The 15,387-nt window shown below is 45.7% G+C and overlaps 1 protein-coding gene across 1 annotated transcript; it reads left to right on the forward strand.

Moving 5' to 3' along the window:
• Positions 1-1,782: 1,782 nt before the first annotated feature.
• LOC127331693 (probable amidase At4g34880) lies at positions 1,783-3,955 on the forward strand. Its single transcript, XM_051357870.2, has 5 exons — positions 1,783-2,326; positions 2,486-2,700; positions 2,776-3,012; positions 3,149-3,350; positions 3,486-3,955. Exons 1-5 carry the CDS (start codon positions 1,814-1,816, stop codon positions 3,873-3,875), a joined length of 1,557 nt encoding a protein of 518 aa, XP_051213830.1. The 5' UTR covers positions 1,783-1,813; the 3' UTR covers positions 3,876-3,955.
• Positions 3,956-15,387: the final 11,432 nt, after the last annotated feature.

Genomic DNA, 15,387 nt, shown 5'->3' on the forward strand with positions numbered 1-15,387 from the left:
GCAGAAGCAGTGCAAGGAAGTATGACAGCAGAAGCAGTATAAGATCATCGCTTGGGCTGCTATGCTTTGTGCTTAGCCACCTCGCTCACGTGCACCATTGCTTAGCAATGAAGAACCAAGGTGATATGGTATAATTTCTCGACATGGATTATTAAACCGAGAGAAGATTTTGTGAAGCTTAATGTGGTGCGGGCTTTTGAGCTGACACGGGTTCAGGAAGTATCGTGCGATCATACGAGACAACAGGGGGAGATTTATTGCGGCTAGTTGTTGTATGATTTCTTTCATCTCTGATCCATCTACATCAGAAGCAAGATCTCTTCGTGACGGTCTTATTTTGGCTGGACAAGTGGGTGCAATAGGATCGAAGTTAATTCCGACTACATGGATGTGATGGAAGTGATGAATTAAGGCAGGAATTCATTTGGTACGGCTGCACCTATTTACGAAGATTATACTTTGCTTTGTCGTAGTTTTACTGAAGTTCTATTTTTTCATAGTCCTAGGGAAGCCAATACGGCAGCACACACTCTAGCTAGCCATTCAGAAGGCGCAGTGTAAGTTGTTTGGCACGATGATCCTCCTAATTTTATTGTAAGTGTGTTGGCGAACGATGTATATGTGATTCATAATTAATAAAGTACGCCGTGGTGGCTTTCCCCAAAAAAAAGTGCTTCTACATCAATGTGGCCGTCCAAGTTCAAAAACTTGTGTACTATAGTAGTAGATTAAAAAAATTATACATCCAATTTAAATTAACAAAGCTGTGAGTTCGCCTGAGGGACAAGGTTTTTTTGTGAAAAGATCATCTTAGGCTTACAATATGTCAGAAGGCCATAATTTTACAGCCAGATATAAAGTTCGGAGCAACAATAAAATGTAAGACATGCTAGATAGCTAAGTAGGCTATGTATAGGCGGTTGTCGGTGAATAGGTAGCTCTATATAGGTGACGAAGCGAAGAAGCTCCGCTAGCGACGTACATGTTGGCCTGATCCCTTAGCTCTTGATAGAAACTGGCATTGCTGCAAAAACATGTCAATTATGAATAACACATTCACCAGGTTGGCACGGGAGGATAGCTTCAATTGCGAAGTCATATGGAAAGGATGGGGGCCATGAAAATATTGTTTCTTCTGGACAACAACGATGAACAACATCATGATTGTGAGCACATTACGCGATGGTATCGAGTAAATAACACTATCCTTGAGACCTCTCTCCACCTCCTCGTTGCTTGCCCTTCATCTTAGAAGGGTTCGGATTAACTCGCACAACATGTTGGTTGCCTTCGTTAATGTCCTCCTTTTGGATCGCCATCGACTCCATTTATGAATGGTTGCACACTTGCATGTCTAGCTCGACGAGTAACTATCGCAAGGGGGTGCAATATCTTTACTAATGTTAGGCTCTTGGAGTTGACGGGAACGAAATAAACGTATTTTCTACCGTGAGGAGAAACACTATGGAACATAGCTGGTTAAACTAATCCTTGCAATGGGAAATGCACATAGTCAAAGTAAACATGAGAGTTAGGTTAGTCTAGATTGAAATAGGTTAAACTAATCCTTGCAATGGAAAATGGGTTTCGATTGTCGCTTCAGTTTTCTTTAATTTACAGGAGTGATAGGTGTTGTCCCCATCGCCGATGGAGATATGAGAAATGGTACGACTAGGAGAAAAATATTCAAGCACGCATCGCACGTGTAGGGATGAAATAATCGATACTTAACTATACAAGCAAGTATTAGACAGCCAATCCACACACACACACAAAAGGCACTAGAGCCGTTCAGCACTTCACCTAAGCTAGCATGGCGTGGCTGCGGCTGCAAGCTGTAGCCGCCGTCTTGGCCCTGGTCGCAGGCGCCGGCGTGTCACACGGCTTCGAGTTCCACGAGGCAACCGTGGAGGCCATCCACCTCGGCTTCACCAACGGCAGCCTCACCTCGGCGGCGCTCGTCCAGTTCTACCTGGACCGGATCAGCCACCTAAACCCGCTGCTGCGTGCCGTCATCGAGGTCAACCCGGACGCGCTCCTGCAGGCGCGAGCCGCCGACGCTCGGCGCGCGGCCTCCGGCGGCCGCCTACTCGGTGCGCTGGACGGTATCCCCGTCCTTCTCAAGGACAACATCGCGACCCGCGATAAACTCAACACCACGGTCGGCTCCTTCGCTCTCCTCGGCTCCGTGGTCAGGCGGGACGCCGGTGTGGTCACCCGGCTCCGGCGGGCCGGCGCCGTCGTGCTCGGCAAAGCCAACCCCTCCGAGTGGTGCAACATCCGCCGCGTCGACAACGGGTGGAGCGCCCGTGGCGGCCAGACGCTGGTAATCAAATTGGCACTCAATTTCTACTAATGAAGGTCAAACATTTCGCATATTGGACGATTTGTGTTTTAAACTGAGATTCAAAACTAACGTGCGCTCGAGATCAGTCAATTTGAGAGTTCCTTTGTTTACGGATCGATGCTGAGTTTAACTGTGCAGAACCCGTACGCCCTGTCGTCCACCCCATGCGGTTCGAGCGCGGGCTCCGGCGTCGCGGCGGCGGCGAACATGGCTGCGGTGACGTTGGGCACCGAGACCGACGGCTCCATACTCTGCCCCTCATCGTTCAACTCCGTGGTCGGGATCAAGCCCACTGTCGGGCTCACCAGCCGGTACGGTGTCGTTCCCATCAGCCCAAGGCAGGACACCGTTGGGTAATCTTCTTCTTCTCTTTGGTAATGTTCAGTTGTGGGTTGAGGCTCCAATCTATCTATCGACACGAATTGTAGACCGATGTGCCGGACTGTATCAGACGCAGTCAAGGTGCTGGATACCATTGTCGGTTACGACGCGTTCGACGCCGCCGCCACCGGAGCGGCATCCAAGTACATCCCATCTGGGGGATACATGCAGTTCTTGAAGAAAGATGGGCTGAGAGGCAAGAGAATCGGCATCCTTAATGGTTTCTTTCAAAAAAGTGGGGAGACTCAGTTGAGGGTGTACAACCAGCACTTCACCACAATGAGGTGACAACTTGAAATTTCCCTTTTTTTCTGAAAAGGGTACTGCCTCAGCGTCTGCAACTTCAAATTTCAGTGACAGACCAATATATATGAACACGAAATGATTCATTTTTTGAACTGAATCTTGATTTCGCTGAAGGGAACATGGAGCCGTGATGATCGAGAATCTTGACGTCGCGACCAATTTGACTGCTCTGTTGGCTGATATTGGTGCCAACGAGTGGATCGTCATACTAGCAGAGTTCAAGCTATACCTGAACGCGTACTTGGCAGACTTGTGGACCTCCCCTGTCCGTTCCCTTGCAGACATCATAGCTTTCAACAATGCGCACCCAGTAGAGGTAAGTACACACAAAAAACTGAATGCGATGTTTCATCTCTTCACTTCTTATTATAGGTTGAAAAATTCTGAAATCAGGGTTGTCAGAGAAAAACAAAAGTTACATAATCATGAGGTAAATTTCATGTTACTGCAGGAGAGGCTAGAAGATTTCGGGCAGGCCAACCTTATTGCGGCCGAGAAGACACAAGGTATCGGATCCGTGGAGAGAGCTGCGATACAACGGCTGGAGGAGATGTCAGCTAATGGGCTAGAGAAGCTAATGAAGGAGAAGCAACTCGACGCGATCGTGACGCCCGACACTTCCGCTTCCAGCCTTCTCGCCATCGCCGGCCACCCAGCCATCGTTGTGCCTGCGGGGTACGCCGAGGCGGGGGTGCCCTTCGGTATATGCTTTGGTGGCCTGCACGGGTATGAGCCAAGGCTGATCGAGATGGCTTATGCTTTCGAGCAGGCTACCAAGGTAAGAAAGCAACCAAAGTGTGCGCCCGCTTCCGAGGCGGCTAAAACGAGATTCGTCCATTAGTCCTACCTCAGTCCACTGCCTCTGTTCGTAAAAGAATATCAAGATTTATCTGAATTTAGATGTATCTAAAGCTTGGGAGTCTACTTATTGGAAAAAAAATAAGAATCTACTGAAACTAGTACAAGTTTATCTATTTTCTTTAGTTGTGTTGTCGGTAGATCTCCAACATGGAGTTGCCGTTATTGGAACCAATCCCTAGGCTTTCTCCTCCTCAAAACAGGGCTTTGGCTTTATAAATGAAGTCAAATGGCCAAACCGATATATAGTGATGTGAGATTCTGCTTACAATCAGATTAAAGATAAACAATAAAAACTAAGAAGCATCAAGTTGGCCAACGAAGGCGCCACGAAACCAAACCAAATAGACCTAAGCTCCATGACAACGTCCCCAAGAAGATAATGACACAACAGATACCATTGTCGCCAAGACCACAAAGGGTAGCCACAACGACGTCCTCAAGAAGGTCACGACACCCGCATGTGTCTTAGTTGTTGGTGCCGGAGAGCTTGGATTTCACCCAAAAATATAAGTAGGAATTGCGGTTTCCATGCCCGAGTGAATCCCGGTTGATGTGTACTGCCAAGAATGGGAAGCTTTTGACGGAAAGCTTTACTTCTGGGTCGGACCGCATAAAGGCCACCCCATTTTTTATTTCTTATTCCGTACTTATTTTTTATATTTCCCATATTTCCTGCATTTTGGAGACCTTTTTTAGTTTGTGGATAATTAGCTTGATTTTATTATTTTAATGCATAAATGATTATTAAAAGGTTCACAAAAGCATTGATTTTGATATGTATGAACTTTTAACGGCATGTAGTATCTACATAAAATTATAAAACACATGCATTTATTTAGGTAGATGTGAAAATTTATATATACATATTTGAAAAATTAGATTTCACAAAACAAAATTTTCCCTATAATTAATATGATTTATAAAATATTAAATAGATTTTTTCAAGATTTATATAGAACCACTAGCTGGTAGTGGGCAGATCATGAAACCCTTCATCGGCGTGGGCAACTAACCCCCCCCCCCCACCACCCCCCCCCCCCCCCCTAAAACACCGAATAGGAGTTGCACCCTCGCTTTGTGCGAAAGGGTCCTCCTCCATGGCACACACACCGTACAAAGCCCTTGTTTCGCACGGTTTGCTGGAGTGACATATGGGCGCAAACAACACATGAAGCCTAGTAAAACTACAGTAAAAGCCCATATACAATGCAAGCTCTTTCCATTTACTTTGTTTATTTTTCATCTCACACATTGTACATGCTGGCGTGGAACGGGTATATAGACATGTTAAAATTTTCTTCGATAAGAAGTATGGGACTAAAAACTCGTAGTACATCCGAACCAATTCGCGAGAACTAAAGGTGGAACAAAACTGTAAAGTCCTAGGAACAAGTCAAGTCTACACGAGGAACAAAATTTAGACTGCATGGAACAAAAAAACACACTATAGTTATGTGATGATTCGGTTTTGTGCACCACAACAAGGTTATTGAAGTACTTAACAGCCGCAAATTTATTCCCAGGTCAATCCCATGGGAATTTGCGGAATGGAAACTAAAAAACCTAGTGGTTCTAGATCAATAGTCAAATCGGAAAAAAACCCGAACCAGTCCCCCGTCTCGTTTTTTAAGAGGCACTAGTCAAACACTAGTAGGAAAAAGCCTACCGCTCACGTGCGGTTTTGGCCTACCAGCCGCGAACACTGGCCCGCAACTGGTAGTACGCTAGTGGTATCAGCTATTAGTCGCGTGCCCACACGGCACACAACTGATTAGGTAAAGTACTTTCCGCGTGCCGAACCAGCACGCTCCTACCGCTACTGTGTTATTCTGCACACTGACATTGTGTTATAGGGGTATGAACAACAGTTGCACACTGCCATTATTGTTGTCTGTTTTTCATTTTTTCGCACACCAGCTTATTCCAGCTAACGTGGTAGTGCATGAGTATAGCAACACTAGTTTTTACTCGATCCACACAATACATTCATATATACACACGACATGCATAACAATTTATAGTTTTAAAAAACACAATCAATGTTTTGAAAGAACTAAAATAAAGTTTCTGACTATATATGATATAGACTGTTTCATATATTTGCAACACATCTCAAGAAGGAGGATTGTGGAACAGTCCAGTGGGAGAGACTACTTGTTGTAACAGAAAAAGTACATCTGATCATGGAGCTTTGTTAGTGTCAGATCTGTCAGCTCCCCCACATCTAACTTAGGCTGCGAGGTAATAAATGTATGATCAAAAGAGGTAAAAAAATATGAAAATATATAGTAAAAACAAAATATAATATGTTTGCATACCAATTGAAATGTCTTATTTCCCTGCATTTTGCCCATTAGGAAATCCATATGATAGGAAACATAGAAAGCACATAACATGGATCCTTCTGGCTGCTGGTGGCACTGAGACATAGAACATAGAAATTATATACTTCATATATTATCTAATAAGTAAATCACTGACTAGTATAAGTGCTAGCAAAACTAACCGGGACAAACATGTTATGCTCTAGTGTTGTGTAACTGATATTCTCTGCATTTTGTCCCCGCGGTAAATGATCTAAACAATATGAATGAAATAAAATCCTTAAAATAATGTGGATGACATCAATTTATATTATGCGGATGAAAGAACAATCACCTATCAATAAGTTCCTTTGCATCCATAAAATCTCTCACTGGATTGCTAAGGTAAGAATCGAAATAATAGACTTGGCCATCCAATAGTGAGATGCAAAAAAGAATCCAGTGAAAGCTAAAATTTGAACTAGTTAGTTGCATAAATCCGAGCAAATGCGTAAAAAAATGCATAATTAGATATATTTTACCTATTATTATAGACCCATAGGATTAATTTGTTATCTTTGAAAGCCAGATCCATCACATGGCGACCGCGTCTAAATCAATTGACTGCCGCGGAACCATATGAGGGTCTACGATGAGTACTCTGATGTTATTGATCCTGGCTCTCGTATAATTGAACCTACATAAATAAAATATTAGATTTGTTAGTAGAAAAGTTATACATACCTACTACTGTGCATGTTGACATATCGAGTTAACTATATACTCACAGTGTATAGCATCTCACTATGCGGGCGTCCATCTCTCTAGGGCATCATTTCGGTTAAAACCGAATGCCCAGGCCCTACATCTCTCGAAGGTTATCATTTCGGTTATATATGATATAATTTCGGTTATCATTTCTTATTACCTGAATTTTAGAAAAAACCGAAAAACCGAACCGAAAATTCGGTTAAAACCGAATGCCCAGGCCCTACATCTCTCGAAGGTTTATCAGGAGATACATATCTTGCCAACTGACTGGAAAAAAGTTTGCATAGTTATGGTAGAAGTGTTCAGGTTTGAACCTAATCATAACTCCAGATGTTTGCTCCGATATAGGTTTCTTAAAATTATTGTCATGGTAAGCCACCAAAACTAACCTAACAACACCACAATGCTGCTTAACATTTTCCCCTCGGGAAAATGTTATACAAGTACGCCACCGTGAATGTAATTCTTGACCCTTGTCAAAAATAGTTGATAGCTCTGATGTGGTCATTTTGGAAGGATCTTTTTATTCCAAGTGGCTTCTTCGACCTGCTTCTCTTGGAATTTCGAGCGGGCTTTGTTTCAGACTTTAGCGGCACAACAACTACGGTACAAGCTGAGTTTGTAGTTGTGGTTGGAGCTCGTTTGGGAGCTGCGGTAGGAGCTTTGGCTAGAGCTCTGGTTCAAGTTGTGGCTGGAGCTGTGGCTGCAACTGTGGTAGGAGCTGCGGCAGAAGCTGCTGGAACTGTGGTTGGAGCTGCGGTGGGAGCTGTTATAGGAGTTGTGGTTGGAGCTCGTTCGAGAGTTGCGGCAGGAGTTTTGGGTGGAACTCTGGTTAATGTTGTGGCTGGAGCTGTGGCAGGAGCTGCGGTAGGAGTTGTGGCAGGAGTTACGACAGAAGTTGTGGCTGGAGCTGGCGTTGTGGCATTTATAGGCGCCGAAGGATTGACTGCAATAATGTCGTATGTGCGAGCTAACTGCGCGTCGGTAGGAAACATGATTATAGTCAAAATATCCTCAATTGAAAAATTCTCGTCACTGGAATTTAGGAATTCTTAAATTGGATTAGGCCTATTTGACCACCTTGAAACCATATATTCAATGCCATCATTATGCTAGGAACCATGATTCTCAACTTCCTTTTCACTTCGCTAGGGACGATTGAACTAACCTTTTTCCATAATTTTCTCAATATCTTTATCGAAAATATCCTCGCTGGCTTTTCTCCTTTTCTTTCGCTCCTGACTGTCATCATTATAATAGTAGTTCCATTGGACGCCGATTCCTGCGCCAGCAACATGGCCGTGTGCCGGATTCTTCTGCACCAGATTTCCGAGGGTCAAGTTCATCGCCCGGGTTAAAGGTTGATCCCAGGGGGCTGATCCAACGGAGGAGGTTTCACATTCCAGCTAATTTTGCTTATGCTACAAAAAACATATGAACCATTTAGAAATGAAACTATTAGAATGTAATCGACTGACTTGATTAAAAGCTACGGTAGATCAATTACCAATTCAACAATCAATTGATCCGTCTTCTTGTTTGTTTCATATTCCCCAGTTTAATGGAACCAAGCCCTAATAAACTCACGTTGCCACCGGTTCTCGAATTCTTCCCAGGGCTTGATTTTGGCGGCAGTTAAAGGATCAGCGTCCTTCTTTTCCCTCCTTTCTAGCATAATTATTCTTGAATGTTTCCCACTCCTCCGTGATCATGGGATATTCCTTTTGTACCTTGAAGTAATCATCACCCTTATCCACCATTCTTCGTGCTCTCGTTTTCCAACTGCTCAAGTCCCTACTGAAGTTGACGAGTGCGTGGGTGCTTACAAGATTTTTGGTGAGATTCTCATTCTTGTGAAGGTCTGGGAATGTGTACCGTTTGTGCAACTTCGAGATAAGACTGACAAATAATTCTGAATTCTCCCTAATGGTCTTCTCATTGATCGAAACGGTATCTCGAAGAATGCATCTGCATTGGCTGCCATAACTAGCTGCAACCGAAGGCGGACGAATAGGCTCACCATTGGCAAGGCTTACTTCCAAGACAACTATTATATTTTCAAGCTTGTTTGGGCGCCTCTCCCTACGTCGTTTCTTCAATTTTGTGCCCTCAGTAGTGGTCCCGTTACCATCAGTGGTACTATTGGCTCAGGGTGGGCATTCGGTTTTAACCGAAATTTCGGTTCGGTTTTTGCGGTTTGTGAACAAATTCGGTTTTCAAAAATGGTAACCGAAATTGGCATGAAAATTTAGGAAACCGAAGATGCGGTTAACCGACAAATTCGGTTCGGTTTTTGGTTAAAACCGAAATAAACCTACTCACTTGAACAAATAGTAGGCATCACCGAAGAAAGCAAATAGTGATTGACATATCAACACAAAAGCATCAACTGTGTAAAAAATTGACAAATGAGCACCAATCGTGGAGGGATGCTATTTGGTAGGCTGCGACACTCGTGGTACAGGTGCATCACTCGTGAGTGATTAAAAGGGGTAGCTAAGACTTCGAGCGGCGTGTTCCGTTATGCAGACTTCAAGCTATATTCAGAAAAAGCTAGTACATCAAAGACCAAAGTCATACTGTAAGGGTATTTCACCCTTATCCATTATTTTGGTAACGATGACACCGTGCTAAAGTATTTGGCCTAATATGTTTATAAGTACAATCTCAGGTATTAGGCAATGAGGCGTAAATGGTGTATCAAAGGAACAAGAAGGCTAAAGGTGACCCCCCATTTCAACAACAATCAAAAAGGGGTTACAGGAGAAATCCGGTCACCTGCCCGGTCCAACCGGGCCAGCAACCGGCCAGTCCGGCGTGGTGGCCGGTCAACCGGGCGGCAACCGGGCTCCAAAGGAGGAGCCAGCAGATCCGGTTTGCGCCCGGTCAACCGGGCTCTCGACCGGCGTGTCCGGTGCTCCGTCCGGTCCACCGGGCGGCAACCGGGCGCCAACCGGCCGCCAACCGGAAGTGCTCCAGGACCAGCAAAAGGCGTCCGGTCACATCGGCCCGGCCAGACCGGCCTCTCGCCGGGCTGTCCGGTCTGTGGTCGGCCGACCGGGTTTGTCGAGGAAAAGCTGAGGTGGCAAGTGGCAAACGGCCATATTTCGAAGAACACTATAAATAGCCCTTCTCCTACCTCTAGACAGTTAGGCACTACACTACAAGCTGTTCTTGAGCTCTCTCTCTCATACTCCATTGCTAGAAACACCAAAAGCCTCAGATCTCCCTCCTCCTCCACTCAAACTCAAATCCCTCCGGGGAATCATTAGAGGAGGACCCGATCTACCGTTCTACCAAGCCAAATCTCATTCCCCCTTGTATTCATTGAGAAGCTTGCTTCCTAGGGTTCCTTGGAAACCCTAGGTAGGCAAGAGGAGTCCGGAAGCATCCGGGCTGTGGATTTGCTCCGGGCAAGATTGTGAAGGTTTGGAGGCTACCTCAAAGTCTACCACAAGTGAGTGAGCTATTCCTTCGTGGGATAGGCTCCGGAGAATAGGGTGAGCCTTCGTGGCGCGGGGAATCCTTCGTGGGACCTCCACTCCTCCAAACGTGACGTACCTTGTTGCAAAGCAAGGGAACACGGGAATACATCCTCGTCTCCGCGTGCTATCGGTTATCTCTAACCGAACTCCTTACTTGTGATTTAATCGCTCGTGAGAGCCTTCGTGCTCGAGTTAGTTGTATCCTCATATAGGTTGCTTCACCTAGTTTGCATTAGGCTCATCTTTATATTCCGCAAAGCCTAATATTGCAAAGAAAGAATTAAAATTTGTAGAAACCTATTCACCCCCCCCTCTAGGTTTACCATCTCTATACTTTCAATTGGTATCAGAGCCTGGACTCTTATTAAGGGCTTCACCGCCTTAAGAGTGAGATGGATAAACTCTTCGAGGGTCTAGATGAAGACTCTAACCTTTCAGTTAAAGAGATGAAATCTAGATTCTTGGCATATGAGGCCGAGAAGAAGAAAAAGGAGGATGAGCTACAAAACCAAATGGCAGAAATGAGCGCCATGCTTAAGAACCTAATCGGGTGGAACTTCTAGTGGGGCTTCGGTCTCTAAGGAGTCCTACCATGATGTTAACTATAACTATCCTAGAAACACTTCACCCATGCCTCATATAAACCATAGTGGGACCGTTCCCCATTACGGTGGAACTCACTTTCCACATTGGAAATCTGCTATGGAATCTCATATTCGCAATGCAGTGTGGAGCTATGGGAGCTCATTGTTCATGGACATCGGGAGCCACAAGATCCCACTCGGTTGACCTCCACCGAGTTCTACAACCGTCAACTCAATGCATCCGCACGTGACAAGATTAGAAGTGGCATCAACCGCAAGCTTCTTGATCAAGTCGATGACATTGTCTCCGCTAAAGAGTTGTGGGATCGGATCATAGTACTACAAGAGGGAACCGATTTGATCCAATCAGCTCTCTATGAGACCGCAAAGCAAGAGGCCTACCAATTCATGATTCGAGATGGAGAATCCATATTTGATGCCTATGCTAGGCTTGGTGCTCTGAAAGTAAGGGTCAAGGGACTTGGTGTTGAGAAGTACAATGACGGATTTGAGATGAACGAAGCCTTCATAAAATCCAAGGTCATCGCTATGATTGCCGTCAAACAAGAAGACACCAACCTTGGACTCAACTTGCAAATCATGACCAAGAGTGCCGATCTCAACTCCGATGATCTAGTCTCCTATGTGGCCGCCAATGAAAGCATGGCCAAAGCCGGAAAGAGGCTCAAGGCAATGAACCGTGTTGATGAAGCCTCACACAACCATGAAGCGTCACACAACCTTGCTCTCAAAGCTAGAGCCGACCATGAAAGCAAAGAAGACTATGAGATTGAAGAAGATGAAGAGATGACTTCAACTAGTGACATTGCTACCGACTTTGCTTTCTTTGCCAAGAAGTACAAGGCAAAGTTCCCAATGCTCCTCAATGACAAGAAGAAGAAGAGAACTTGCTACAATTGTGATGAAGATAACCACTTTGCAAATGAGTGCCCTTATGAGAAAAGGGTAGACAAGCCAAAGTTCATCAAAGGGGTCAAGCCAAGATTGAAGCCGAACCCAATCAACGATCGGTACAAGAAGAACAAGGGAAGAGCTTTTGTTGGGGCCGAGTACTTGTCCGATGAAGAAGAGGAAGATGAGGAGAAGGAGGCCGGAGTGGCCGGTTTAGCATACTCTAAGCCCGGGTCACTCTTCACATATGACTACTCCAAAGATTACTCCACGGAGAATGATGTTGGCTCTTCTTTCATGGCAAGAACAACTCAAGATGATGACTCCGATGACTCTCCCTCCTCTCCAATCATTGGCTCTTGTCTTATGGCAAGGGAAACCAAGGTAATGGTGAAAGATCATATCTCATTTTATATGTGTTTTGGTGTTGATGACAATGATAATATATGAACATTTCGGTTTATAAGATTTGTAGGTTATTACATTCTCTAGATGCTTAAAGTGTGAAGAGTATACAAGAAATGAGAAGAAGAAGAGAAAGAGATAAGAAAGAAGAAAGAAAGAATTATGAAGAAGAAGAGAGAAGCAAAGGAAAAAGAGAAGGAGCGGGGGCCCTGGGCGGTACCGCTGGCCTGGCCGCGGCCGGAGGCTCCGGCCTTGGTACCGCCCTGGGTACCGGGGAAGGGGCGGGCGCCTCAGCAAACTTCCAGGGAGGTTGGAGCACCCGGCGGTACCACGGCCGGTACCCCGGGCCGGAGGCTCCGGCCTCCCCCCCCGGACCGCGCCCTCCTGGCCACGTGGCCGCCCCCGGCTGGCCTCGCGCGCGCGCCCTAGACCGGTAGTACCGGCCCAAACTCGCCGGTACTACCGGCCACCCCTCCCCAGCTCTCCAACGGCCGAATCAGCTCCCCTTTTTAAGGACTTCTTCTCCATTGAGCTAGGGTTGCTCATTCCCCTTCTAAAAAAGAGATACACCATTGTTGAGCCACCAAGAACATCAAATCCATCGGATCTCCTTCCTCAACCATCCAAATCCCTTGTGCTTTGGAGAATCGACGGAGAAGACCCCGATCTACATCCTCACCGGCGTTTTTCATTTCCCCTCTTATGCTTGAGGGCCCCCTTGCTAGTGTTCCTCTTTGGATCCCTAGTGATTGTTGTTGATGTATGCTTGTTGATTTGTTGTGTTGTAACAGATTTGGGAGCCTCCAATTTGGTTGTGGATGTGTGCCCCAAGAACCCTGTAAAGGCCCGGTTTCCGCCTCGAGGAAATCCCTTAGTGGAAGTGGGCTAGGCCTTCGTGGCGTTGCTCACCGGAGATCTGAGTGAAGCCTTCGTGGCTGTTGGTTTGGCTTTCGTAGCAACCACACTCCTCCAAACGTAGACGTACCTTCTTGCAAAGGAAGGGAACTACGGGAATCATCTCCGTGTCATCGCGTGCTCCACTCTCGGTTACCTCTATCCCACTCTATCTCTTATATATTGCGTAGCTATATCTTGCCTAGTTGATAACCTTGTCATATAGGTAAATTCACTTAGTTGCATATCTAGAGAATTTACCTTTTGTGTCAAGCCTAAATTGAAAAAGAACTAAAAATTGGTTAGCACCTATTCACCCCCCCCTCTAGGTGCGGCATACGATCCTTTCAATTGGTATCAGAGCCTCGGCTCTTATTTCGGGCTTAACCGCCTAAGAGTATGCCGGACGAGGAGTCCTCGGAAGGGGCCGCCAAGATGGTCTCCGTGGAAGACTTCAATTCGTTGAAGTCCTCCGTGGAAGCCCAAATGGAAAGCATGAAAAAGATGATTGCCGAGCTTTTGGCTCCGGCCCTTCCCAAGGCTCCTAGTGTAGAGGTTAAAGACACGGGTGTGTTACATGAGGGAGAGGCTTCGGACTTACCCTCATCTACCAAACCCGTGGAAGGTGATAACTTAAACACTATCAAATCCCCCATTGCATCTCCCAAGGGAATTAGTGAAAGTGAGAGCTACAATCGAGTACCTCCACCTTTCCAATCACCCGATATACCGGTTCCCATGCCTCATTTGAACATTAGGGGCGACCCACCTAAGTTTTCTATTGAGGATTTCGATACTTGGCAATTTGAGTTCCGCTCTCATGTTTGTAGTGCCTCCAATGAATTATGGAGAATCATCAAGGTGGGCTTCAAGCCATACAACCCCGACAATTTGACTAGAAGAGAAGCCATTGAGAGTCAACTCAACAACACCGCCTTGCACATGATTCAATCAAGTGTGGGGACAAAGGAATTGCATCGTGTCCGGAACTACACCACCGCCAAGGAAGCTTGGGATGGTTTGACCGCGAGTTGCATTGGAAGTGAGAGCACAAGGAGGAACAAGTATAATGCTCTCAAGAATAAAGCCGAAGGGTTCATGAGGCTTCCGGATGAAGATCATGAAGATATGTATGGAAGACTTCTCACCGTTGCCGATGCCTTCCGGCTCGTTGGTGCCACCCACATCAATGATTCTTGGATCAAGGAGAAGTACATTGAATGCATGATGCCATTTGTACCCATTGATGTCAAGACTCTTGTGGGAAGGGAATGCTATTCCTCTCTCACCTCTCAACAAGTTGTGCACGAGTTGCAAGCTCTCAAGGTGCTTGAGGAAACCTCTCATGATTCTCGCAATCGTGCTATTGGGATGGCAAAAGGTTCCAACCTTGCCTTGGTGGTCAACTCCGTTGAAGAAGTGGTTCCTCAAGAATCTTATAGAGCATCTTGGAGTATGACTTATCCGGAAGATTTGCAATGCCACTACCATGATCACATGGCCTTCCATGCAAAATCCTTTTGGGTTGATCCCTCCAAGGCCAAGGAAGACAACATCAAGAGGAACAACAAAAATGGGTTCACAAGCTTTGGTCCAAAGACAAGATCATGCTACAATTGTGATGACAAGCGCCACTTCATTGCCGAATGCCCCTATGAGAATAGAGAGCTTCATAATGGGAGGCTCATTCCCAAGGACAAGAGCAAAGACTCAAAGGGCAAATATTCAAAGCCCCTCAACAAGAAGTTCTACAACAACAAGACCAAGAAGGGCAAGAGGCCCTCAAGAGTTGTGCTAGTAACAAGGGAAGAATATTCTACCGATGAAGTTGAAAGTTCTAGTGGCGATGATGATGAAGAAAGCTCAAAGGAATTAGCCGCCATCGTCACCACCAACACACCCTCATCATCTCTCTTTGAATCTCCCAATGAGAACCCTCAAATCAAGAATGCACATTGCTTCATGGCAAGGTCCTCCTTGGACACACCTATTGTGCTATCAACTCAAGAAGAGTATACCTCCGGAGATGATGATGTTGATGATGAAGAAGATGCCACCTCTAATGGATTGGTCGCGCTTGCCTCCCTTTCCACCAACTCTTCATCACCAAGTGAATCCCCCAATGAGGTCACTCATGT

The sequence above is a fragment of the Lolium perenne genome, chromosome 2, assembly GCF_019359855.2.
Source record: "Lolium perenne isolate Kyuss_39 chromosome 2, Kyuss_2.0, whole genome shotgun sequence".
NCBI lineage: Eukaryota > Viridiplantae > Streptophyta > Magnoliopsida > Poales > Poaceae > Lolium > Lolium perenne.